At 40.1% G+C, this 27646-nt stretch overlaps 2 protein-coding genes across 6 annotated transcripts in view; one reads left to right on the top strand and one right to left on the bottom strand.

Annotated features, from left to right (window-relative positions):
• Positions 1–27646, top strand: part of LOC121879636 (oxysterol-binding protein 1-like) — a 162256-nt gene that overhangs the window by 115149 nt on the left and 19461 nt on the right. For 3 of the 5 annotated variants that reach the window (XM_042386308.1, XM_042386304.1, XM_042386309.1), the window contains 6 exons: positions 492–581; positions 3138–3265; positions 6181–6300; positions 7536–7727; positions 8278–8361; positions 8850–9011. In XM_042386308.1, coding sequence (XP_042242242.1) covers positions 492–581; positions 3138–3265; positions 6181–6300; positions 7536–7727; positions 8278–8361; positions 8850–9011 — 776 coding nt within the window. The remainder of the gene's footprint in view (positions 1–491; positions 582–3137; positions 3266–6180; positions 6301–7535; positions 7728–8277; positions 8362–8849; positions 9012–27646) is intronic. The other 2 variants (XM_042386307.1, XM_042386305.1) reach the window with 2 other exon arrangements.
• On the bottom strand, positions 9962–27058 carry LOC121879635 (mucin-5AC-like). Its single transcript, XM_042386303.1, has 3 exons — positions 26692–27058; positions 11765–18040; positions 9962–11590 (listed from the first exon to the last, which is right to left on the bottom strand). The coding sequence occupies exons 2-3, from the start codon at positions 18038–18040 to the stop codon at positions 11540–11542; spliced, it is 6327 nt and encodes a 2108-aa protein (XP_042242237.1). The 5' UTR covers positions 26692–27058; the 3' UTR covers positions 9962–11539.

The raw sequence follows: 27646 nt of genomic DNA on the forward strand, positions 1-27646 counted from the left end.
TCTGCCACATCCTGAGACTCGACGATGGAGAAACACAAGAGAGAGGAATGGATGTTGTGAGATGTGGAGGTGGAGCGAGGCAGGTGGTGAGTGTGACGAGTGAAAAACACAAATACACTGTACAATATTCATAAGGGACTGGTCGGTGGTGTCTCTAGTTTTGAAGGTGATGGAGTATATACAAGGAAAGTTGTGTGTGAGAGAGGTGATGGGGGATTAGGTGACAGAACAGAGTACATACAGAAAGTGAAGGTGTGTGAGTAGCATGTGTTTACTATTAACAGTATATGGACTGTGCAAGATTAATGAACTGTGCTAGATGCTGTAGATGATCTGTGCAAGGTATGTGGACTGCGCAAGACTCGAGAGGAAGTGTATGCAGGACACACTGGCACTAACAAATGACAACACTGAACACAGACCCAGACAAAGATAGAACGTGGTGTTGATCTTGTGGGAGACAGACGTTGCAGATTTAGCTATCTCCATAGGTGTGCAAAACCCCGTACCTACAAGTTCCACCGTAGAAGTCAATGTGTTTGGTCAGCCAGAACAATTTTCCCTACAAGGAGAGCCGCCAGGTTGGTGAGGGTGAAGGTAGATGCATAGATAATGTAACTAAACCTTTACTAACATTTCTACTATTGCTGGTATGGTTATGTATATACTGTACCAGGTTGGCCAGATTGTTTGACTCTCTCTCTCGTCTGTGTCTAGCTCTCATTCCCACCTGCCTCTTTCTCCTCCTTGTTCTCCCTCTCCTTTCTTCCCCTTGTTCCCTTTCCTCTCCCCATTCTCTTCCTTCCTTCCCTACTTATCCTTCCTTCTGACACTCTCTCCACCTCCCTTTCCTCATCCCTTTACCATTTCTGCCTACCCCCATTCCACGCTCACCTGCACACATATTTCTTTTATCGCTCTGTTGCTTAAAGACCAAAGGAGCTGATGGGAAGTTGCACCATCCACTGATCTGCATCTGTCTGACGTCCACTGTTTTGTTTTCTTTGCTACTTCTGCTACTCTTAATTAGGTCCAGTTATCACAAAACCCTCACAGATCTGCCTGTATACTCTACTGGTGCCACCCATCATCAAACGTGGCTGCCATAACTGCTATTTAGGAAGCGTTTTATAAGCTATCTGTAGTTCTCTTAACCATTTTGGTTTAATGTCCATGGAATTTTACCAAAGCTTATAGTCAGCACATGTTTATGTTGGCTTGTCAGTAAAATGGGATGCAAAGTGAAAACACGAATTATTGTTAACAAACATGTATGTTTAAAAATATCATTTGCAGAAGAAAAAAATTATGGGTATCCCTTAAACTCCCTTGAGTATACAAATAAATTTTAGGTACAACCTGATTTTTCTTTTTTCCAATATGTGTTAAAAGAGGTGGGAATTTTGTTATCTTTTTGTGCTACTGACCCAGGAAAGTTTTGTTGCTGTTTGTGCATTATTTATTCTCTTTTTTTGAGTTTTTATTTGATCCTTAGTTATGATAATGACCCTCAAGATAATTTCACCCCTTTCGTGCTTTTATTATACAGTACAGTAGTCACTTCCTCTTAGTTATAGTTGTTTGTTTGTTATACAGTACCTCAAGGTTAACTCTGGGCTATTCTGGCAAATTTATTTCAATAATTTGTTTTTGTTGAGTAAACAGTACTGTACCAACCTTGTGGTGGAGGATATGGGGCCTTAAGTTGTATACAGTAATTGTGATTATGATTCCCTGAAGTAATTTCTACCCATTTTATATCACTAATTACCAGTACCTGTAGTTTTTTCCCATTAGACTGGAGCTACTAAACTATACTAAACTAAACATTTTTTTTGGGGGGGTGGGGTAATTTTTGTGTTTGTCCCTTCACAGTTTTTCAAAATTTTTACTTTGTCCAACATCCCAGTGTAAGTACAGGGCAGCAATGTAGTTTACACCAGAATTAAGGCCATTCACAATTTTAACCATTATGGATTGATATGAACAACCCCCAGATAATTTCGTGGTGTTAAATTTCAGGCTATTTAATCTGAGAGGCAAAACTTAAGGTGAGCGCTGGGGGGGGCTGATTGTTAGATGTTCCATTAATGCTGAAACTGTAATTGGTCCCATTTGTGGTCTCGGGCATTTCGCTGGTACGGGGTGTATATACTGTACTGTATACACTGTATTTAGTGAAGTGACAGAAGTAGAGAACTTATTAATAGCATGGGATATCCACAGCCTTAAGAACCGGGTCTGACTGGATATGCATGGCAGCTTTGTGGAGTGTAACTTACTACTTGTATGCAGATCTAGTCTTTGATATCCTCACTATAGACAGTCCAGAATATTATGTACTTTATTTATTTTCGGATAATTCTTTTTAATGGATGTCAGAAAATGGAATGAGGAATGATGGAACACACAGTAAAGGAAATAAATAAAATTGTGGAGTGAGAAATGTAATGAGAGAAAGAGGGGGGGGAGGTGTGACACATTAACACTGTATGTAAGAGGAAGGAGTAAGTTAAGAGGTGAGAGAAAGGACGAGCAGGAGAGCAACGTTTGGAAATGTACAGGAAGCAGAGAAAAATTAACAACAGAAAGAGGAGATACTGAAGTGAAAAGAGTGGGTCATGGAGGGAGTGCATTACAGTCTTCTTAAGGGATAGGAACTTATTGAGAGAATGGAAATTGATGGATTAGTAAAAGCAGTAGATGTTCTGAGTACGGTGTCAGGTATTTTTTTGGGGAGGGGGGGGATGTGCTGTTGATGGGTGATGCTGAGTATGTGTATAAGGGATGATAAGTGTGACAGGAGAATTCTGCTCCACATTGTAGAAACAAAAACATCTTTTAGTTGAAATTGCTTATTTGTCATATGAATCACTGGATTTATTTTATATTTTATTTTAGAATTTATTTTGAAGTCTTTAGAGAACCAAGTATACAACTTAGTGAAATAGAGTATTAGATATTAAAACATGAAATAATTTTGTATGGTATATGAAGTTTGCATTTGGTAATGATATACAATACAGCACTTACTCTCTAAACCTCCTATACGTACGGTAATTATTTAGTACACCGAATATATTGTTGTGATGCGTTCAACTGCTGTGCTTAAACTAACTCTTCCACCACTCTCTCAGGACACAGCCACAGTGAAGACGAGGAGGAGAATGAGTTCGAGGATGCAGTTGAAGAATTAGCAGAAAACTTCATAGTACATGTTAACACTAGCCAGGCACACAGGAGGTCCAACTCTAATGTTTCTCAGGTGAGTATGAATGTCTGTCGTAGGTATGTGGTATTCGGTGGATAGTGTGGTAGTAACTTGACCCATACACAGGATTATATATATATTTTTGTATTACTTTTTCTTATTTGTGTAAAGGAGACTGACTTTGTGAGTTGGCATTGAAATCTTTTATCTTTCCCGTCAACTTTATTCCATTCCTGACCTGAGAGGGTGGCAGAGATACACCGAGCCTTAAGATAAAATTATATTAAGTATTTGTTTATTATTAACGAACTCATGTTAAGTGAAGCATTATGAATCAAGGCTTGTACATTATAGAGAGAGGTAGAGAGAGAGAGAGAGATTTTGTTTCTAAAGTTAACTCATTAGTGAGGTTACTGTAACACTTCCTTTCACTCTTATTATTTTCACACTTAACATATCTCCTCTGTACATAGGGAGTGAGTATATGAGTGTCCTGATGTGTGTAGAGTGAGAAAGAGATATATGGAGCAGAAGGTCATTGATTCACTTTGTTTTACGGTACAGTATGTTATGTTTCAAGCATTAATGGACAAAGTTTTATCAGTAAGTTTATATAATTTCTGTTAGCGACACTTAATTTTGCATAAACTGAATTACATATACAGTATATAATTTCTATACTTTTCATCTGTTCTGCCCCCGTCATAAACAAGAATGGAGTATGGTTGATATATTATGTGGTTATTAATTTATCCATGCTTTTTTTGTTATAGATGTATGACATATTATTAGAGAGTGTGGCTATGCTTTAATTTTCTAGAATTTCTTATCAGAAACCAAAGCTCTGGGTTGACCTTACTATAGCTTACAGGTTGGTACAGTATACTCATATATTCTCATACAGTTACTATTTCTAATTCCTCATGCTGTCACTTCCTCTGTCATCTTGTTTTTGCTTCTTTATTTGTATTGGTAATATAGTGACTTAGTGTATGTGAGAACTTGGTGTCAAGGGGTCATATCAGGAGTTCACAGTTGGCTTGATATATACTGTTTATGTAACCTGTTTATGTCGAGAAGTTTATAATTTCTTGGGTCAACTTTGATCTCTTAAATGTCGACATATACAAATTCAGGTTCAGAATTGGAATGATTTTTGTCCCTCGTAGATACATTATTAAGGTCTTTTGGAGACCTTTATTACTCACAGCTCTGAAAAATAGCATTGTGCCAACTTTGAAACCCTGATGTAACCCATTGATACAGGTTTTATTAACTAGAATATTAACTGCATTTAGATTTTGGATTTTTTCTAGTGTCAGAACCTCAGAGCTTGCCGTTTACAGTAATTTATCCAGAATTTAGAGTACAGTTTAGAGTTTATTTCATTGAAAGGCTTATGTAACAGCACACTCCCTTGTCTTTACTCCCTGCTGCTTCTCATGTTTACTGCAGTAGTCCTCTTAGTCCCTATTACTTATCACTTTTTCTTGTATACAAAGCAGTTCCCCCAAGGTCATCCATGTTTTACACTTCACAGTTTATGTTCCAATATGTCCCCCATCATATTGAGTTCCTTTGTATGTTATTGTTTTACTTTGCTCGTGTTGCTGTTATCAACTCTCATCGTTAACACAGACTCGTAGATTAACGTTGGTGTAGTGTTGTGAGACGTGTATCAGTGTTTTGAGGTTAACTTGACATAAAATTGAGTTTTATGGTCTTACTGACCGTTGATCACATGTGGCTGTTGATAAGTAAGCTCATTTTCAGTGTATATTGTACAGTTGTGTGCATATAACACTTAAATAGTGAGCATAAGTTACGGTACTGTACAGGTATTATGTATTTTTGAAATAACAGTACATATTATATCTCCACTTAATACTTTATGTATGAAATTTATAGTTATATAGTGTTTGTAATATTTACTGTTGAAAAAGTTGTTGCAGTACTTTCACTTAAGATTTAAAGAGGCAACAACAGCTTCAAATCAGAGATTAATAATTGAATAAAAAACATTTGTTTTTTGCCAACTGTAATAATTGTATTTATGTTTTGTGCTCTGTAAAGTTTTTAATTATACAGTAAACTGGAAAGGTTCTCACATGCTATAAGTAGATGGGCAGATGGCTGTAAACAGATGTGGGATATAATAGGTTAGGTTATCAAAAATTAAGAAATTTAAAGATTAAAATAAAATAAAATCCCAGCAAATAATGAGACAACAAGAAAAACAGTCTACCTTGATCCTCAATGGAAGAACTTGTGTGTGGTTAGTAAAGAATGTTCAATGGTAAAAATTTCTCGCATTGACATCCTTAATTTTGTTTCTGTAAATATATTTTTATATCATTAACTTAACATATCATTTACTGTATATTTATAGGTGGCAGACTGGTTGGCTTTAGTACCCCATGTAAACACCATCATTGAGGGTTTACTCTACTGACCCTCACACTACATTGCCACTCAGTGATCTACACACACACACACACACACACACACACACACACACACACACTCCTCATTATTATCGTTTCACTGATTGTTATTTTCCCTTTTTTTTTACTGTCATACCTCTACTCTGGCTTGTGAATGCCTCTTGCAGCAACCCTCATACTTTCCACACATTTTTGCGTCTCAATACAGGCAACTGCTTCACCTGTGTGACAGCCAGACCAGCTTGTAGGATCCTTCAACACATACTTCAAGTGTTACTGTAGTCTCTAACTCTTGAAGGTATGGAGAAGGTCATCAGCTGAAAAGTTTGGAGAGTTAAAAGGAGGAATGAAGTGTTAAAAAATGTACATGTATCATCAACCCATGTGATATATTGTATTAAAGATGTACTTTACTTCATGTTGGGAGTGTGAGGTGTCTTTCAATGCTATTTTTAGAATTATTTAATTTTGCTTTGTGTGTGTTTGAACTTAAAAGTAGTTTGTGTTGATCTTTGGGTACCGTAGGCATCGGAGGGTCAAGGTATAGGGGACACAGTGTCAGCGTCCAGCAGTGAGGGTGATGGTCAGGACAACACCGTCCAAGTCATCATGAGAAAAGACAACAATACGGATAGTAGCTATAGTGTAAGTCCTCTCATTCATTTTAAATGTTTTTCGCTATCCAATAACTTGCTCGCTATAAAGCATGTTGTTCATTCAAGGATTTTTTCATGAAATGATCGCTAATCACCTCCATATGTTGTGCTCTTACATAATAAGTCAAATTATTTTTTAATTAGTATAATAAATACAATTTTGATTTGTAATATCTGTGCTTATTGGAAACTAGGTAATGTAGCAAGCTTGTTCATTAATACAAGATGTGTTTTTTTGGCCCAGTAGTACATGCATGCTGTAGCAAGAGTGTCTAGAACTGTACTGTGTGTTTTATATTAAAGTAACAATTCACCATTTTTCGCATATTGTTTTATTATATTTTATTTTGATATAAGGAAAAAAATAATGTACTTAGTTATCAGAGTATCAGTATTTTATTTTGTTACTTTATTGATATTTGTACCTGGATGTTTCATGTACACGATACATCAGTCTGTTGTGGCTCATATCTTGCTTGCTTTTATTCACATCATATGAATAAGTTACTGCCATACTTGTTTGTTTTAACTTTTTGGTTCAGTGTTTCAGGGATGCTCAGTATCACCATAGTTGTGTGATGTTGTCCTTGAGGAAGTTTATAAAAGCAATTTTGAGAGAGTGGTAGAGAAATTTAGTTAAGGGGTCATATCAGGGAATACAGTACTTGTATACTGTATATGTGTGTGTGTCTGTGTGTGTGTGCAAGTTAAAAAAAAAAGATGTTTATAGTGTGTAGTACGAATGAGACCATTTGCACACACACACACACATAGAGGCTCCAAGAAACAGTATTGTGCCATCTTTGGACCTTGGATATCACCCAAATAGAGGAATGGAAGGGGATAGAGGTGCTTGTAGTGATGTACAGTGCAAATATAGTAAAATTCTTGTCAATATCATAGAACAACACTAAAAATCACAAGTATACAGTGAAATATTGGATTAAGCAGAAGAGGGACAACTCAGATGCAGTGAGGTTTGTCAGGAATGAAGGAGTAGAATATATATTTAGGTAGATGATTCAAGATATTGGTTGGGTATTTGTCAAGGAGGAAACTATTTAATATTGAGGGTAGTGTTGTTAGGTTAATAATCCTATCAGAGCTTGACATAGATACTTCAAGGTGGGGGTAACTGTTTTAATGATCAGTTTTCTAGTTTTTGGTTTAAGTTTTTTGTGTACATTAAGATTTAGGATATGTTTTCTTCTTCGTATATTACAGTTAAGTGAAGAAATGGCCAGCCTGAATGGGTCTCAAGCCACCACACCAACGGAAAATGAGATGAAACAGGCTAACGGGCGGCCCAAGCGTCAGCGCCGATCCCGCGTCCCAGAAAAACCAAATTATCCTATTAATCTATGGTCTATTATGAAAAATTGCATAGGAAAGGAACTCTCTAAAATCCCCATGCCAGTAAGTACTATACCTTCCATTACCAGTGAATTAATGTGCTCTCATACCATTAACACATTTTTCTTAATTATATGCTTGGATCCTGAGACAGATTATGGCAGAAATATTATGTTTAGGCAATTGTTTTCATTTTAGTTTATGGACTTAGTCTGTTTGTGACTGTGTTTATTCCTGTGTGACGTCCTAGTTTTATCAAGGGACAAGGCAGGAAAGTGTATTGAGGAGGAATGAATGAATGATTATGAATACTATCTTAGGGCTGCAAAGGCCAGGGTCATATGGTGACCTTGATGCACTTTTACAGAATTCTTGTAACTATTTTATGCCAGACTCATGCAATATGAAATGTAAAATAAATTAAGTTCATATTTTCAAATTTATAACTTTATAGGTGATTTAAATATAGTATTTACATATTTGTTTAATATTATTTGAATAATTAACTTTCAATGCATGTACGAAAGAGACAGACAGACAGACAGACAGACAGAGAGAAAGAGTGATTGTAGAATAAAAATACAATTTTCTGATGTTTTTTTGTTCTTTTCAGGTTAACTTTAGTGAACCCTTATCATTCTTGCAACGATTAACAGAAGACTTTGAATATAGTGACATTTTGGACAGAGCATCACAGGTTAGTAAACATTATCTGGTCAATGCAATATTCTGTGATTTATATCATTTATGTCTAAAGTTTGTCAGCCGGTAGTTCATGTATAATTTATCACAAGCTTTTAGGTGACAATCAAATATCTTGGTCATATTTGTTTTATTATCAAGTTATTTTGTTCATTATTGTGTAGTTCGATGTTGTTTGTTCTCATTTGTATTTTTTACCTTGGCATCATTAACATCGAAGGATTTTTTCTCCTCATGATCACCTTTGTAATAATGACTTAACCCTTTGGCTGCAGAAGGCTACCCTAAGCTAAATACAATCGTCTGGCGGGTAGCCAGAATAAAATGACACGTGCGGGAAATGTAGCAAAATGGTTAAGAGAATTATGTAACATGAAGTAAATCATTTAAATTACTTCCATTTTTTCTTTGCTGCTTTTTATTTAAGGTTAACCTATCCCGCAGGTCATCCACTATGTTAATTTTTTTTCTCTCGTGTTACAGGCAGAGGATACGTGTGAACAGTTGTCGCTGGTTGCTGCATTTACAGTCTCTTCTTATGCCACAACAGCTGTGAGAACAGCAAAGCCTTTCAACCCCCTCCTTGGTGAAACATATGAGTGTGATCGTACAGATGATCTTGGGTGGAGAGCAATCAGTGAACAGGTATATAGTCACAGAATGATCTTGTTTGTAATGTTTGGTCAGGTGTGTGATGTGCTGTCTTTCTATGACTATACTTCTAATGACTCTTAACTTGAATCTTGGTCTTGTTTCTGGTCATCTGTGAGGTTTCTGTTGAGGAATATGCTCTGTCTTTTACCTCTTTCAAATCCACTCAATTTTCTCGTTGTTTGATCTCATTATTGCCTCATTTTTACCGCTTCCTTAGATATAGATATGTACAGTATAGGATTACCCAGTGAGGTGGATATAACCTGGTCAAACTCAACACGCCCGTGACCAAATTTCTCTGTTTCTCCCTCAAACACACCTCTTTCCTACCCAGTCTCCCATTTCCTTGGTGTTATTGTAATTCTTCTGTTTATCTTTTCACATCTTTCTAATCAGTTACAATGTATTGTTAACAAGCAAGTTCTTCCACCATTGTTACAGTCCCCCCTGTAAGACCTGACCTGGGTGAGGACATTGGCCAGTCTCAAGAGTCCTATTTAGGAGTAAAACAAAGACACAACATACAGTATATATTTATAGGAGAGTGGAGGAGGGTAAAATGAAGATAAATGACTGTACAAAAATTAAAACTTTATTTATAATGTTAAGTTTTATCATCTTTTATAAAACAAATGCTATATTTTGGACCTGACTTATTTTCAAAATGTTTGTTGAGTTATAAACTTTATTTTCGTGGTGTAAAGTTATATATATATATATATATATATATATATATATATATATATATATATATATATATATATACATGTGTATATATATATATATATATATATATATATATATATATATATATATATATATATATATATATATATATATATATATATATATATATATATATATATATATATATATATATATATATATATATATATATATATATATATATATATATATACAGTATATATATAACATACAAGTAATAAATTGTCATCAGTGATACATTGTGTTTATTAATGAGTACAGAAAGTGAAGGACAGACAGCAAACAAGACCTGGAGAATCAAATAAGGTCTACCTAGATGGTGTCAGTTGAAAATATATTATAAATGTAATTATTAATGATGGCTGGAAGGTGATGACTCTATATCATGTATACAATTAGTGGCCAGGGATGCCTCTCGTAACAAAGTTGAATTTAAAGAGCTTTATAACTGTAAATATATGTTCTTATATCGAGTGAACTGTAACTGAAAACAATCTTTCATGTAATTTGAAATAAAAGTAATGGAATATAATGCTGTACTATGTTGGTTAGGTTGGTCAGCATGAGGTGTTGGCATGACAGTCTCCTCCTCATAGCCATCTATAATAAAAACATCTGGCCAGCCACACTTTATATACAAACTCAGAATCACTCTTTGGTGCTGTGGAGACAGAATTGTACCAATTTATTGTGTTGTAGTGTTTTGTTACTGTATAGTTAGGATGAAGTGTAGAGATGAAATAAAAGGTGTTGCTTAAGTAAACACTAAACATATACGAAGATAAATGGAGAATTCACCTGAAACTACTGTAATATTGAGTAGTGAAGATGCAGTGAATTATTGCTTGTAAAATTTTCATAAATCAGTTGTGGTAAATTTGTATTACGTGTGAATGATGAAACATTAGTAGACTGGAAATACTCTTTTAGAGTAATGATGATGAAAGCAAATTTAAGATAACTTTTATGGTGTATGTTATGTGGTTATTATAAGAGAGAGAGAAACATACATTAGTACAGCAGCCACATGAGAGGAAGATAAAAACTGTACATGTTATAAAAGAGTTAATGAATTGATTGGTGACTTACACTAGAAGACTAATACTGAACTATACATGTAGAGACGATGGTCCAGCCACCGCCTACTGCTGTGATCAAACACTATTTACAGGGGCAGACAAGAACAAAATTGGATAATTTCCATTACAGTTTACACCCAACTTCTAAAAACAATCATTACTCACTTCATGATTTCAGAAGCTTGATGGTGTTCACAATATATATTTATACATATTATGAAAAAAGTGTTTGAATACCTGAAGTCCAAGTCAAGATGGTTGTGTGTATTGAAAGGGTGTCAGCACAGTATATTGTATTGTAGGTGATGTAAAGTGTTGATCAGGTAATAGGCAATTCAGCCACATTCACTTTCAAGGGCAGAAGTGAAAGCAATGCACGACCAGCAGATGAGTATCTTTTAAATGTTTGGAAGTTCATGAGGATTTAGTGAATGTATGTAGAGTCATTATGACACATATCTCAATAATTTTTGTGTTGTAAATTCATAATATTTTGTTACCATCAGTATCATGAAATGGAGTGCTAGAGGGTACAAAATATGGTGGTTATGTTTATGCTTATTTGTTAAAAAAAATAAAAAATCTTGAACACATTGTGCAATAAAATATCACAAATACCCGGTAAGTCTATTTTTATGAAATCTTTATGATCATTACTGTGTATGGAGTGGACGACGTGGCTATATGGGTTCTTGCCCTGACCCAGACTTCCCATCAGGGAGGTCCACGCGCCGTTGCTGTACCTGAGGGTGTTACCTTCTGCACCTGTCCGGAGAAGAGAGATCAGTTTGCTTTGATTTAGTAGTTCCAGTCAGAAAAAAGAACTTCATATATGAATTTGAACTTTATAGGTGGAACTGATATTACAAATAGCTTTTGAACTGGATTGAATATATTCTCAAGCATGCGTCCTAAACGAGTTTGGGAGTTATGCTCTACCTTCTTTGGTGTGCTTCTAGCAATGGAAGTGTACTGGGGTGAGACCACAAGCTGATTACCGAAGGAGGACTTCAGATGACTTGACTCATTTGAAGCAAGGGCTCTGAAAGGTTGCCAGAATGGTTCCACAGTCACCGGAGAAACTTCAGAAGCTCCGGGCAAGAGAATCTCACCGTCACTTGGACTGTAATATTGATCTTCTTCAGGAAAGCTTGAATCACTCTGGTCGGATGTGTCGAGACGGCTTGACTCCCAGTTATAAAAATCAGTCATCTCTGGATGGCCTTGGAGAAACATTTCCTCAATAGGTTCATTCCAGGAGTGTGAGGTGGAGCTGCTGCTGCCACTGTGTTCGTGGTCGCTGTCCTTAAAGTTTGACACCCCAGTTGACGTTGATGTGGTACCACCAGTGATGTGTCTCGGGTTTCTCGTCGTGGTTGTGGGAGGCAGTATTGGTGGACTCGTTGATGGGGAGGTTTTTCTGCTGTCTCTTGGAGTCCTGTATGCACCGAACATTCTGAAGTTTGATCTTACTGATGATGATGTACTTGATCTGGGTAATGGGACAGTTGGTGTACTTGATTGTAGCATGGTAGAAGGTGATGTACTTGATCTGGGTATTGTAGCAGATGATGTACTTGATCTTAGTATGGTAGAAGGTGATGTGCTTGATCTGGGTATTGTAGCAGATGATGTACTTGATCTTAGTATGGTAGAAGGCGATGTACTTGATCTCAGTATGGTAGAAGGTGATGTACTTGATCTGGGTATTGTAGCAAATGATAAACTTGGTCTAGTTCTTGCAGCAGATGGTGTTCTTGGGCTGGTCATTGTTGAATCATTAATCAGGGTTTCCTCTCCTTGTTCAGAGGTCTGTGTACCTTCAGTTGACGTGGCAGTTGTTTGTGGCGTTACAGGTGTCTTATTTTTTCTCCTGTTTGTCATAAAGTTGCGCAGTCGCTGAATGGAACTAAATATCGGAGTTTTGGTAATAACAGGTGGTAAAGAGGTAACAGGTGTTGATATTGTGGTTTGTGTTGTAGTGTCAAGGTATTGTGGGGTTGTGATATCTGTGTCTGTTATATGATCCTCTTGTTTTTCTTCTGTTACTTTACTGTCCATGTTTGACGAAGGATATGTCGTAAGTACTACAGTTTGGGATTTCTGACTCTCTGTTCTTGGAGTTGTAATGGGCCGGTCCACTGTCACGTCTATGGAAGTAGGTGACGGAACAACAAAGGGACGACTCTGAATTTTGTCAGTAACTATGGTGCTGGTGGTGGGTAATGATGATGATGAGGTAGTTGAGAACTTTTCTGTTAGTAGAGCAGGTTTAGGTGTTGGTCTGTTCATATGAAAGACTTTTCTTGGAGGTGAATTATATTGCACCTTGAACCTGTTATGAGTAATGATGCGTGGCTCCTTACTGTTATTTTTATCGTTATTATTGATGAGTGAGTCTGATTCTATTTGTGGTGGTTTGGCAATAGTTCGGTAGTTCCACCTTCCCGGCATCATTATTTCTGGCCTCTTTCTGATCTTCATCAAGCCTGGAGGCTGGGGACGTGTTGCATGCTTTCCCTTAGGACGAAATGATGTGACATCAATTAGTTTTACCGATTCTCTTTCACTCCCTTCTGTTGTTGAAATTTTGTTGGTTGTGGTCGACGGTGTAGTTGTTGTGACTGTTGTTGTTGTGACTGTTGTTGTTGTTGGTGTTGTTGGCACTGTTGTAGGGTTTGTTGTGGTGGTAGGTGGTTGGGGTGACATATATGCTTGGAAATTTTTCAGTGTTGGAAAGATTTCTCCAGGCTTTGGCATAGGTGTAGCTTCAATGATGGTAATCCTGGATGAGGCTGCTGAGGGGAGGTATTGTCTTTCACTGTTCTTTGGTTCCTTCGCTGGGGTAGTAGTTTTTGTCTGTGATAACACTGGTAGTGTGATTCCCCAATGAGCAGGGAAGAAGGAAGACTTGCTTGTGACTGTAACATCATGACTGACGTGAGGCCTGTAAGTTGTTGGGGGATGTGAAGCTGAGTTAGTGGGACTAGTATTTGGTCGATATTTAAACATGGTCGGTGTTGAGAGAGTTACCCGAGTCTGGTGAGTCTTAGGTTGTTTTGTGTGTGGAGTTCTTGGAGTTGTGTTTACTCGAGGTGTAGTCCCAGCCTGGAAGACTGTGGTTGTTTTTTGGAGGCCAGAAGGTAAACGTGTCATTTTTGTTGAAGATGATTGAGCAGTGATGGTAGATGGAGTTGGGGTAATCCTTTGCATGGTAAGTGTGGTTGGTTTATTGGGCTGTGATGGTTGTATGAACTTTGCTATTGTGATTGTTTCTTCAGACGGTGATAAATCCATATCATCTTCAGCTGAATAGTCATGTTGTGATTTTCTACCAATTTCTGAAGTTTGTGTAAATTTAGGTTGTTGATTAACCCGACTGAATGAACCAGGACGGTGCACAACATCATCGATTGTGAAGTGGATCATATCAGGTCTAGGTTCAAAAGTCTCTTGCCTTGACTGAGGTCCTGAGAAAACTGGATGAGCGGGATTTGTCTGGGGATTGATTTTGGCCCCGTTGCTCCTCTGTGTCGTTGGGTATGATGGACGACTCAAAGGTTTGGGTATGCTGTGATTGTTATTTGGTTGAAGGTTTTCATGTCTTATTGGTGTGTATTTTTTAACCTGGCTTTCTTGGAGGCTGCCAGAGACCCCAGCTGGTTCTTGCTGTGAGGTAGGATTCTGCGTTGTCTTAAAAAGTGGCACTTGTGCATTTTTCCTTGGATGGATCAGCCCAGGTGGAGAGGAAAGAGGATACTGATTGACTAAAGGTCGAATTTCGGGCGTATGTTGATTAGCGATCTGTGTAACTGATGTTGGACGCCGGTTGCCTAATAAATGCTGTCTGTTAAGTCTATTGCGGTTAATGTTGTGAATACGTGAAGGTGGGCGAATGAGTGGCTTGGACAACGAATAATTTACAGGGTGTGAATTACCTGTGACTAACGAGGGATTAGATTGTACCTGAGGAGAGTTTATGGTGTCGTCCCTTAAGATTGGATGTAAGTGAGGCATGAAATTAAAACCGGTTTCTTCTGCCGCCAAGGGTTTACTACTCCTAACATCCCTCAGGAAGTCCATGCTAGAGTCTTTGTCTGGCCCGTCTTCCAGCGGTAAAGCTTGTTGTCGAGGTTCCTGCGTCTTGATGTTTGTTCTGAATGCTGGGTTTTCAATTTCTTTTTTATTTATGGAAGAACTTGCCTCGTTATCTGCTTTGGAGAAAAATGAGGAAAAAAAGGGAAAGCCGTTATTTGTCACTTGTGTGTTTTCCCGACTTCGGAACATATTGAAAGGGTTCAGAAAGTCCATGTTTGGGAGAGGTGGCAGGTTAAAAGGACGTGCGGTCAAAGGATGTCTGGGGAAAGGGGAACTTATCGGTGGAGGAACTTCATTTAGTGGAAGGTCAGTAAGCCCTAGTGAAGCCAAGGGTGGAGGTGGAGCATCACCATTGCCATTTTGTGTGTTTGGCCATGGGACAAATATAGCTGTGGGAGGACTTGTGGGTTGTGTCAGGGTATGAGTGTTCAGTACTGGTGGTGGTGTTTCACCATGTGAGGGTGGAAATGGTTGGAAATTTCCAAATACAGGTTGTGGAGACTGAAAATTATCCGGCTGGTGAGGTTGAAAATCATTTACTTGAACCTCCTGGGGAGGCTGAAAATTTTGTTGAAATTGAAACTGCTCAGGAGGTTGAAAATTGGCAGTTGGATTTTGTAGTGGTAGTTGAAATGCACTTAGAGGTACATCTGCTGTTGGGTGTTGCTTCACTGGCCTGCCTGAGTGACCTTCATCAGATGTAACCAGAGGCTGACTGTGAGGAACTGTAGATGCGATGGATTGTGCTTGTATTGTACCAAAAGATGGAGGCTGAATGTTGACAGCTTGTTGTTGCAGCTCTTGTGAAGGAGGTGGAGGCAGAGTAGCTCTGGGTACATTTGGTTCTTGCAGACCTGCTAGAGATGCTGGGTTTGTTAATTCTGGTTTAGCTTTCTGATTATTTAAATTATCTGACATTATAACCACATCCTCCCCTTTTGGAGGACCAAACCCTGGAAACTTTATACGGAACAGAGGTGTGGCTGAAGATTGGGGTAGTTCTCTTAGTTGTGGTGGTGGTGCAAGTACTGTTAGTGGGGCAGGTGTTTCTTCTCTTGTTCCTAATTGCTGCACCAGACCTGGAATATTTAAAGTTTGTTGTGTAGACAAAGGTCTTCTACCAAGTGATACATTGGCAACTCTGCCAATCTGAAGTATGTTACGAATAGGCTGCATGATCATTTGAATAGGATTAATGTCCTGTCTTCTGGAAGGTTTCTCGAGGGGTATAGCAACAGGATAGAGGTTTGAGCTGCGGTCTTGAGTGTCAGGATCCTGAACTGGGTAGGGAATTACAAGGAAAGAGTTGTCACCTTCCTGGCCTAAAGGTTGAGTCGGTTCACCATTCACCACATAAGGTGATGCATATAAAGGTTTCTTCTCAGCTGGTCGAAAGAGGGGTATAGGTGGTACGTGATCAGGCTTAGGTGCTATTACATGAACATTTTTGATGGCTAAAGGCCGATTGGTTGGTTTACTTGGTGCTTCAACTATTGCCAAGTGGTGAGCATTTACTGAGGGGGAAAGAGACTTGTTCTTTTGATCTTGTACTTCATCTGATAAATAAATGAAAGAGTTGTTGTTTTCTTTACGCCTAACTCGAGGGGACTGTGGTGGTGCGTGGGAGTAGCCAGGTGGAATGTGTTGGAGGGCTTCTTTGTCATAAGGGAAACCCCAGTTCTTGAGGTCATTTTGTACAACAGCATGTAGCCATGGCTGGGTGTAAACTACTCCTTCTGTTTCCTCTCTAGAATTTTTATTATTAATAATACGAGCTATTGTTTCCTGTTGTTGGAGGCCCTCAGTCAGGGTTTCTTGATTTTGTTGTTCATTTGGGGATTGTGTAGCCGAGTCTGAAGTTTGTTTTGTTTTTGAATCTCTGACTACAATTATTGGTTGACTGGTTGGGAAAGTGTCCTTTACTGCACTAATTAATCTGTGACCATGGACGACCTGAGACGTTTGTGGTTGGGAATTATCTGTGTGTGTAACCAGTGGCCATTGTCTGTACTGTGGGGTTATTGGTGCTCTGTGTGGCCTTGGTGAGTTACTCGTCCTTAAATGACTGATCTGAGGAATTTGTTTTGTTATTATTGATGGTGTAACTCTGTGTTGAGGGCCTTGATTCACATACCGAACTTGTGGAACAAATATATCAGAATTAGACAATTTATTCCCTTGCTGTGGCTGTGTTAAGTCATGCATATTTGTGTTTTGGTCATGTGTAGTGTCTTGTCCAACATTTGGCCATGTGGTATACTCAAGAGGCTTTGAGGTATTTCTGCTTCGATTTGAATTCGGTTCGGGTTGCTGATAATGACTTTCTGTGTTAAATGCCGAGACAATATTCTGTTGCTGACTCTCCCTTCGTTGAGGCACCTCTTGGTATGGGCGGCGGCGCACGTGGTCTGGAAGGAAAACTTCAAGAGGATTGAAAGTCGTGGACGTTAACACTTCATCCACGGCTTCTTCGAGGGAATCTTTTCTTCCGTAAATTTTGGATGTATTGTAAGGTGAATAATATCTGCTGTTTGTAGAATCTTGCAGTGGGAGAGTGTCATTAAACTTTGAAAAGATCATTGCTAAAGATGAGGTATTAGTGGGTACCCAAGTATCTGAAGGTTTTGTAGGAAGTGGTAATGATGTAACTACTTGTGGCTTGGTTGTTGGTTGTGGCTTTGTTGTTGGTTCATGGAAAGTGTCCGATAGCAAAGGTTGGCCATTGTTAACAGTTAGAGCATGGACAATTGCATCCCAGTGTTTCTCCTTGACTGGTTTGTAGTCTGGCACCCACTTGGGCAGTTCTATTGGTGGTGGCAACATGTTGTTTGGAATGTCACCTATCCCTGCCCATCCCACTGACCTTAGCTCCACCTTGTTATCTGTGGGATTGGAATTGATGCTGCGGTCTTGAGGATCAAAATATACCGGCATCACGACCGCTGGTGAAGGTACGAGTACGCCCTGCGGTAACGTGTTTCTCCACGAGTCTTGACGTTGTGCCGGTGCTTGGGCCTCCTCCTTCAGGTGCTGGGCCTCTGTCTCCTTGATCAAGCTGACCACTGTACAAACACCTACCCAGGATATCAGTAGTGTCCATATTGGTTGTTTCCACATCTGAAAAATAATTATAATTAAAATCGATCTTGACTCAAAGTAACATAATTTCTATATGATACTGCCGTCAAAGTTTATAAATTATATTTGTGTTGTGAAGCTTGACATTTGGTGGAGAAATTGATAAAGCCCCCCCCAAAAATTTAATTTGAGAGAGTGAAGCTAAATATGACACAGCTGCTTTACATATTATGCTAGAACTTGGGCAATTGCCTCTAACTTATCACCAGTACATGTCCAAGTAAAAAAGAATAATGACAATAATGTTTCATGACCAAGTGTGTTAAAACAGGACGCCATATACACTGACCAGTGAATTTTTTTTCATTAACCTTTTGTTCAGATGTTTAATTTATTGGCCATTGTTCAATCCATTGATACATCTACTCCCAGAGATCTGAAATACCTCGTTACTTCTGTTCTGTTCCAACTCAAACAAACTTCCACGTCTTCATCTTCCTTCAGTCTCCCATAACACCCTCCCCCTCCCCCACTTCTATATATTATTATAAGTAGACCTATTTGTACAAGTCCGTGATTCTTTGTAAATTAACTTATTATTATTATTATTATTATTATTATTATTATTATTATTATTATTATTGTTATTATTATTAACTTGTACTGTACTTTAATTTGTGTTGTACTTCTGAAAATTAACCTTATTTCATCTCTTCCTAGGTGAGTGTTGCTGTAACCGGAAGGCTTAACAGGTCAGCTGAAGGTGAGTGTGATAGATTGAATGATATGTGAGGAGAGGCTGAGTCATGGGGGGGGGGGTGTTGGTATGCATGATTATTGAGTGGTCACCTCAACCAGTGGACACAACCTTGGCGTGAGTTGAGTCGTCCTGAAAGAGGTAGGTGAAAGATAAACAGTAATGTCATCTTCATTTATCAGTGTTCGAAAATTCATTAGAAACCTCGTAGATAAGTTATGAAAGATGCACGGATCGTGGTTTGCAAGTTTGAGGATCTGGGTTCACAGTTTAAAATTTCGAGTAATAAGTGTTGATTATTGACCTTTGAAATAATTAAAGATATTTAAAAAGTCAATTACACTGTGCCCGTAAGTTTTAAATCATCTTTATATACATTTTCTTAAAAACATAGACTATCTTTACTATATAAACATGTTAGTTTTCAATTTAAAAAAAAATGTCGTTTGACGTCAAAAATACACCTGACCTAATACCTTGCATTTTGGCACCTAGGGTCATACCATGGATTTTGTTAAAATTTCCTGCAAAGGTAATCTATTCATTCTTATACTGATGATTCCACTCATCACTCTTCACCTTTTCCCCTTTCCCCTAATTCTCAAACTAGATCTGTTTTTAGAGCTGATATCATTTCATCCATCAATGCAGATCTGTGCAGCATCTTCGAATGGGTTGAGTTTAAGAGTAATAAAACACAGTATTTACCAATTACACTCTCCAAATCAGATGATCTCCCACCAATTACATTTCAGGACGCAGTCATTCTGTCAAATTCTAAAATAGATATACTAGGACTCACCATTTCCTCTAATATGTCATGGAAGCCACACATCCACAACATTGCTAAAGTTGCCTCCCGAAAGTTGGGAATGCTGTACAGATGCAGTAGCTACTTTTTTATAAGGCATTCATTTTTCCTAACTTGAAGTATTGCTCTCATATCTGGGGTTGCTTTTCTGTAGTCCAACTGATAGAGAGGGTGTAATCATAGGCATTTCATCTTATTAACTCTTCTCCTTTAGTTGATAATCTCTCTTCCCCTTTTCTTTGCCACAATGTTGCTTCACACTCTCTCTATTACAGGTACTTTAACGGGCAATGTTCGGTGGATTTGGCATCCTGTGTACTGCCGACAAGGCCGTGGGCACGTAACACTGTCTTGTCCGCGGTGCCCACCGTTGTCTGTGAATGTCGTTCACACTAGAATGACCCGTTATAGTACATCCTTCTTTCCTCACACAGCCAAACTATGGAATGCTCTGCCGCCTTCTGTGTTTCCTTACTCATACAATCTGTCTCGTTCAAAAAGCTGGTTTTCTGGCATCCCCGTGGTGTAGATTAATATAATCTTTTTCTTTTCTGTTTTTAATTTCTTTTTACTCTTATTTTTTCGACCCTCGTAGGCCCCGTTGTGGTTCGATGACTTGTGCCCGGGTGGGCTATTCCCCGTAAATAAAAGAAAAAGGGTGGTGATGGTGGTGGTGATGATAAATGTTTCTTCATCCTGGAGGGGTGGAGCATGTTAGTACATTCTTGGACAAAAGCTCAAAATTGTAAACTCTCATATTTGGACGCATAAACTGATGTATTTCATCTAGTCTCTAAAGAGCATACACCTTGCATGCAAATGCTCGAGTTGAATTCCTGACCGGAGTGGAGTATTGGATTCCCTTTATGTTCACTAGCTCTTGTGGTCTCTCTAATAATTGAATTCCTAATTGGATATACAGGCCAGTGACTGACTAGCCTGGCGACAGAGAGGTGAGGGTGAACTACTAGCTGGCTGAAGTTCTCAACTATAAGAATTTCATTGCCTTTGTTCAGGTTCAATAACTGTTTTCATAAAGTTTGTAAGAAAATATAAAAATAACTTAAATTATAAATGAAATCATTGAGTTAATATTTTTTTTAAGTATTGAATATAAACACCAACGAAAAGCACTGAATTACACCCAAACTTCCTGAAAAACCTGAGAGAGATTGTGTAAGAACTTTGTAAAAACATTAAACATCACGAAACTTGTGAAGAAATGTCTTAGAGAATCGTTAAACTAAACATGTAAAATTGTCGACAAAAAACAAGAGAATTGACCCTGAAAGGTGAGTGTGGGTCATCAGTGTTTACTTCCCCGTGGAGGTGATATGGCAACACTTATTAAGTTACTCTTGGGTGATGGTAACACTGAGTTATACTGTGACCTGTACAGTATTAAAGAGGGGAACGAACTGATAGGAGGAGGATGAAGCTTGGATTCTGGCCAACAACAGAATATATTGGTTACAATTTTAGCCATAAACTACACTAAAGCAATAACAAGAACATAGCAATAACAACAAGAGAACAACTTAAAACAAAGAACAAAACGACAACAACAAAACTGCCCTCGTCACGTTCGGCTCTGGTACAGGCAACTGGACACACCTCCACTCTCACCTACAACAGTAAATGAATCTCTTTGATTGTATCTGCTCGCCATTCATTTTAAAAATCCTTTAGAAGAGGATTTCTATTTAAACTTTCCCTTCTCCAATATTGATGGGAGGGGGTGGGGGGGCTGGGAGGCGCGTGTCGGACCTGTGTACTGCGGAGGGGGGGGGGCGTGGGAAAGGGGACGTGTGATTAGGGTGGTCATGGAGGCGTGGCCGGGTCTTTTGTTATTATCGAGGGTAGAAAGTATGGCTAAGGGAGCGTAAAATGTGTGGTGGTGGTGGTGGTCAGCGGCGGCCATCTCACCTAACCATCCCCCTGTTTTTTTTCAACCCTCTCCATAGTGTTTAGATCTCACCCACCCTCTTGCCCCCTTGTCCACCTTAACACCGCCCTTGACTGTACAACGCTTTCTCCTCACATTAAAATTATTGTTTACATTAACCTAACCCGCCCCCGGTGTGTGTGTGTACTCTTACGTCAGGCGGGAGGAGGCGAGCGAGGGAGCACCGGGCCACGAACTCATTCAGTGGGTCACTCGGTTCAAGGTCAACAAATAGAGACGCTCACAGAGGAAGCGGAAGTTATGTGCGTCTTCCCCACCACAATCACTGCTGCTGGGTGGCTGTGTTGGGTGGCTGGGAGGTTGTGGTGGGTGGCTGGAAGGCTGTGGTGGGTGGCTGGGAGGCTGTGGTGGGTGGCTGGGAGTGGGTGACAGAGCGAAGGTGTAACACGTATGCGACCTTTTGTCTAGCACACAACACACATACAGCAGTTGTAAATACGTGTTTCTGGCGGGGATAAATTAACGTGGATATGTCTGTAATTTAAAATTGCGTCATTACTCTGGGAAAATAATGGCTTTTATAACCAGTATCAACATAAACCAATACTGCTTTTACTCAAGTGCCATTCATTTGAAATCACTATAACGATCATGTCGAGATGTTAAGCAAATAAAATTCGTCACGCCCTGTAAACTGACGTCACGGTAATGCCAGAGTTATAACAATCAATACGTTGTAACTTACTGGAACTTAAAAGGGATCTGGATTTATGGTTGTTGTTGTAATGTTACGGGCAGATGGACGTGTGTGTCTCTGTTTATGGTCTACCTTGACGCACTATTTTAACTTCTACCTTCCAATATTATTCAGTCTTTAACTAATATAGATCTGTGTACTAAGTTAACTCCTATGTGTCTGTGTTTATGAACATTACCCCCACACGTTCCTGGACACCGACTGTACCATTATCACTCCTCATTGGTCTGTTTACATAATACTGTAGAAGTAATGTACCTTGTGGCCGCTACCATGACGAGGCTATGGTGGGTGGGGTGGGGTGGGTGGTCCTCCAGCATAAAATCTCAGTGTACTGGTGAGTTTTAAGAAGTCAGTGATGCAGAGAAAGAGATAGAGAGAGTGACATAGTTCTCATGGGGGTGTAGCTGAATGAACCCGGATCATTACAGTGGAGGAAGTAGGTGAGGTGTGGAAGTGCTTTAAATCATGACCGTCTCCTGTATGTAAAGTTTGTCTGGGTAGTGATGTGGATGTGGGGTGTGTTTGGATGTTGGATACATGACTGAGTGTTGATGTTTAGTTTGTCTGGATGATAATAATAATAATAATAATAGTAATAATAATAATAATAATAGTAATAATAATAACCATCATCATCATCATCATCATCTTAGAGACCTTGTTTGTTGATGGCCGTTCTAAGAGGCTAAGATGTGGAGGGGAGGGGACACGATGCTAATTCCTACTGTAATTTATTTCAACAGTTTTTATTGGCTGTCGGCTTCGTTATTTGCGCGCGTATATATATATATATATATATATATATATATATATATATATATATATATATATATATATATATATATATATATATATATATATATATACAGTACAATATATAGTTTCACGTATCTCTTAACTATCTCACTCGATATCTCAATTTAAGTCTTAGATAATGAAATTCAGTTACGCTCCTCATCAACCATCTCTCTCTCTCTCTCTCTCTCTCTCTCTCTCTCAGTAACAGTGACGCTACACCAGATAGTAAGAGAAAGCTTTTTATTATTACCTGCAGAAAGATTGTCTCCGTAAACCCGAGATGAATGTTTGAGAAAGTGGTGAATCTCCCTTTACCAACACCTTTATATTGGTGATGTGTTGGAGGATCGCGTGAGTGTAGGTGTTGGAGGGGGGGGGGGGTGGTGCGTGTGGAAGGAGGGAGAGAGGTAGTGGAGGTGTTTGATCTTGGTGGAGGGAGGGAGGAAGTGTGTGGTACAGAGGACAGTTTAATCCCTATATAACGGTGATGACCACGTGTGTGTGTGTGTGTGAACAGAATTCTAGACTGGTTGATATATAGTGGTCGATGCAAACTGTCTTGGTGATGATAGTTGTAGGTAATAATTTCAAACTCCTGGAAAAGCTCTGTTTTTTTTTAGACGTCATCACAGCTGTCTTGTTCTTGTGCTGTCATCCGTTTGTTTGTTTGTAATGTTCAGCTTTTTTTCAACACTTTTATTATTAATACTGAAAAACTCAAAATTATTATACGGCTTATACATAGAAAACATTATTTAGTCTATAACTTAACTAGTCCCATTTACTGAATTATTTTACATATATAATTTCCTCTAAAAAGAAACATACAGGTTTACGTTCTATAAACTAACTGAATATTGAGGACGACTCTGGCTATAGAAGAAATAATTTTATAGAGAGTTGATATATTTTACGTCGGTTACATCACTAATAACACACTACCGAGGGAAAACTTATCGAGGGGAGACTGACACAGATAATAGAATTTGAGTAAGACGACGTAAATATGGGATTTTTTATATATACCTCTGATGTTACATTGTTATTGGATAATATATAGTTTACTGAAGTCTTTATAAAGTTTCTGTGTGGGGCTTGTGAGAGAGAGAGAGAGAGGGCGGGATAAGTTAGGGTGGAGAGGCTCGGTGGGTGGTGAGAAAGGGAGGGAGGAACACCCTTCACGCTACGACACAAAGGCGCTCAGAGAAAACCAGGATATGACTGGCATCGTCTATTTCTTCGGGTGGAGGGTGACGCAGGTTGTGGGCGTAGGGGGGTGTGCTCGAGAAGGCGTGTTGACTGTGGGTGATGGCAACTTATGTCACGCTTTCTTCACGCCTCACGCCCACTCTTCCACGCCCACCACCTAATTCCTCACCTTCCTCGCCTTCACTCATTCACACATTGACCCACACCCAGACCCACACTCTCCCTCACCCACACACCCACACTCACCCACACACCCACACTCACCCACACACACACACACTCACCACACCACCCACACACTCACCACCCACACACCCACACTCACTCACCCACACTCACCTCACCCACCCACCCCTCACCCTCCCCACCCCCACCCTCACCCACCCTCACCCCACACCACCCTCACACACTCACCCCCACACCTCACCCCTCCCCTCACACACTCACCCCTCCCCACACTCCCCACCCCACACCCACCCTCACCCCCACTCACCCCTCCCTCACCCTCCCCCTCCACCCCTCACCCCTCACACACTCCCTCACCCCACACTCACCCTCACACACTCACCCACACTCACCCTCACACACTCACCCTCACACTCACCTCACCTCCTCACCCCTCCCCTCACCCTCACACACACCCCCCCACCCCCCTCACCCTCACACCTCCACCCTCCACCTCACCCCTCACACACTCCCCACCCTCACACACTCACCACACACCCTCCCACACACTCACCCTCACACACTCACCCCTCACACACTCACCCTCACACACTCACCCTCACACACTCACCCCTCCACACCTCACCCCTCTCACTGACTGGAGAACATGTCAAGTGAGTGACTGAGTGAGAACACGATCAACTACTGCCTCACATACCTCCAGAAGTCTAAGAGGAATGTATATTTTATGGTGGAGGTCGAGAGAGACGAGATCTGTGATGAATGATACCTCCTGCTGAGAGAGAGAGAGAGAGAGAGAGAGAGATGACCACCCACACACCTGCCGCTTCTGTGTCATGTTTTATCTAGTTTATTCAGTGTCGGAAGTTAACATTTAATAAGTCTTTGAGGAAAAGTTAATTTATGATAAGTGATGTTGGCAAGATGGGGGGCTTTAGGTAAAACACGTAATAATATTGTTTTGATGCTGTTGGTGACCTCCTGTAGTGTATGACATTATGGTGTGTGTCTACCAACCGTCATCATCACCACTACCACTATACCACCGCATCACCATCACCACCACTATCACAACCACCATCATTACCATCATCACTATCACCACTCACTATACCACCGCATCACCATCACCACCACTATCACAACCACCATCATTACCATCATCACTATCACCACTATCACTATACCACCACCATCACCATCATCACTCTCACCATCATCACTCTCATCACTCTCACCACTATCACTATACCACCGCCATCACCATCACCACTCACCACTATCATCACTATCACCACTATCACTATACCACCGCCACCACCTAACCTTAAACGTCACTGACACTAATTGTACAATGAATGATGCTATAAAGTTAACGTTATATTCGAGTATAAAACAAGTTGTTAGCCATTAGAGTTCTCTCGGTGTAACAATGAGTGAGGGTGCCTACTGGTGTGACGTCTTGGTTGTAGTTCAATGGTTGTTTGTGACGGAGGGAGGGGAGTTGTGGGTCTCTTGGTGGTTTATTAGTGTTTGGTGGAGGTGGTGCAGGTAAGGCCAGACACAGAGGTGAGATGTGTTGTGTTGTGTCGTCGTGTTGTGTTTACGTGTTGTGTTGTCTTGTGTTGTGTTTACGTGTTGTGTTGTGTCGTCGTCTTGTGTTGTGTTTACGTGTTGTGTTGTGTTGTCTTGTGTTGTGTTTACGTGTTGTGTTGTGTTGTGTTTACGTGTCGTGTAGGCGAGTGTGAGGCTGGCCAGGGCGACGTTGACAGCGAGATTGTTACCAAGACAGCGGGAGGTAACACGTACTGGCTGTTGTGGTCAAATTGAACCATAAAAACAATCAAGTGTTAGTGCGTGACTGTTTAGAGAGAGAGAGAGAGAGAGAGAGAGAGAGAGAGAGAGAGCAGGGGAAACACTTCATGGAAACACTGGTGATGGTAAACGTTGTGTTGTGTGAACCTAACCTAACCATTGATGTTTCCATAGTTACGAGGAGTTGGGTGTCACAGGGATACGCCAAGTGTTGATTGGTTCATTGTGATTTTAGTTGACAATTCTTAACACTGCGGACACACACACACACACACACACCATTAATTCATTACTCTTCCCAAAACTTTATAAATGTGTAGTTTGGTGTTAATAAAAGGATCTTATCATTAATCACTAGTTTGTGCTGTAGATTATATTTTTAGTAACATCAAGTACTGTAACACTACCTACCGTACCTGATGTGTGAGGCAACAGGTAGATAACTCACCGCGAAGGAGGTATAGTGAGGGAGGCAGGTACAGCAGGAGGGGAAGGTGGCGTGGGGCTGCAGGTTGTCTTTGCTCACTACCTACTGGCTCTCGAAGCTCCGGACACCTCACATCTCACCACCAGTATCTATAGTCCTCACACTGCTCACTTTATATCAGTTTTTGTGGGGTTGATATTCCTTTTTCTCCGTTGTCGATAACTTGAGGTAACGTGATAAGTTTCCTTTAATTTGTGATCAAGTATTGGAGATTATGGTAACGGAGGAGAGGTGTGAGGAGGAGCACTCTGAAGGTGGTGTGTCTCCCGTGGTACTGTACTGGCCGCCGCCCGCTTCTCTCCTCTTATATACGTGACATGCTCGATGCTCACACTATCTCCCCCTATTTCTCACGCTTGTTGCACTCTTAGGATCCCCCCACCAGACCCACACCCACCCACACCCCTCAGCATCACGCCCATTCACGACTGGACCAGATACTTGTGTGCGTTATGTGTGTGTGTGTGTGTATGTGTGAAAGACCTGCACTTAGGCTGGTAAAGTGTAGGAGGCACGACGCTGGAGGGAGGGTAAGAGGTGGTCGCGTGTCGCACAGGTGGGCTACACGGAGGCTGCTGACGCCACCTGACGCAGTGTTTGTTCCAACACCCGCCCTCACCAGCTCCACCCAACCACGCCTTTCAACCTGTGGCGTGGCGTGGTGTGGTGTGGTGTGGTTTGGTGTGGCGTGGTCTGGCGTGGTTTGGTGTGGTGTGGCGTGGTCTGGCGTGGTTTGGTGTGGTGTGGTGCTGACTGGCAGTTCTGAGCATCACCTGCGTATCTGTGCCCACGAGTTGAGGAGGTGGGTGTAGGTTAGGTTAGGTTAGGTGTGAACACGTAACTGGTCATGGTTCACACAGCACTGCTCTCCACACCTGCTCTCCACACCTGCCCTCCACACCTACTCTCCACACCT

The sequence above is a fragment of the Homarus americanus genome, unplaced genomic scaffold (assembly GCF_018991925.1).
Source record: "Homarus americanus isolate GMGI-L3 unplaced genomic scaffold, GMGI_Hamer_2.0 scaffold47790, whole genome shotgun sequence".
NCBI classification, from domain to species: domain Eukaryota; kingdom Metazoa; phylum Arthropoda; class Malacostraca; order Decapoda; family Nephropidae; genus Homarus; species Homarus americanus.

Excerpts from the sequence above, each read along its gene's own strand:
- LOC121879635 (XM_042386303.1), bottom strand. The coding sequence starts at position 18,040 with ATGTGGAAACAACCAATATGGACACTACTGATATCCTGGGTAGGTGTT. Across the intron at positions 11,591-11,764 it reads CTAGAAGCACACCAAAGAAG|GTGCAGAAGGTAACACCCTC; the intron begins GTAGAGCATAAC and ends TTCTCCGGACAG.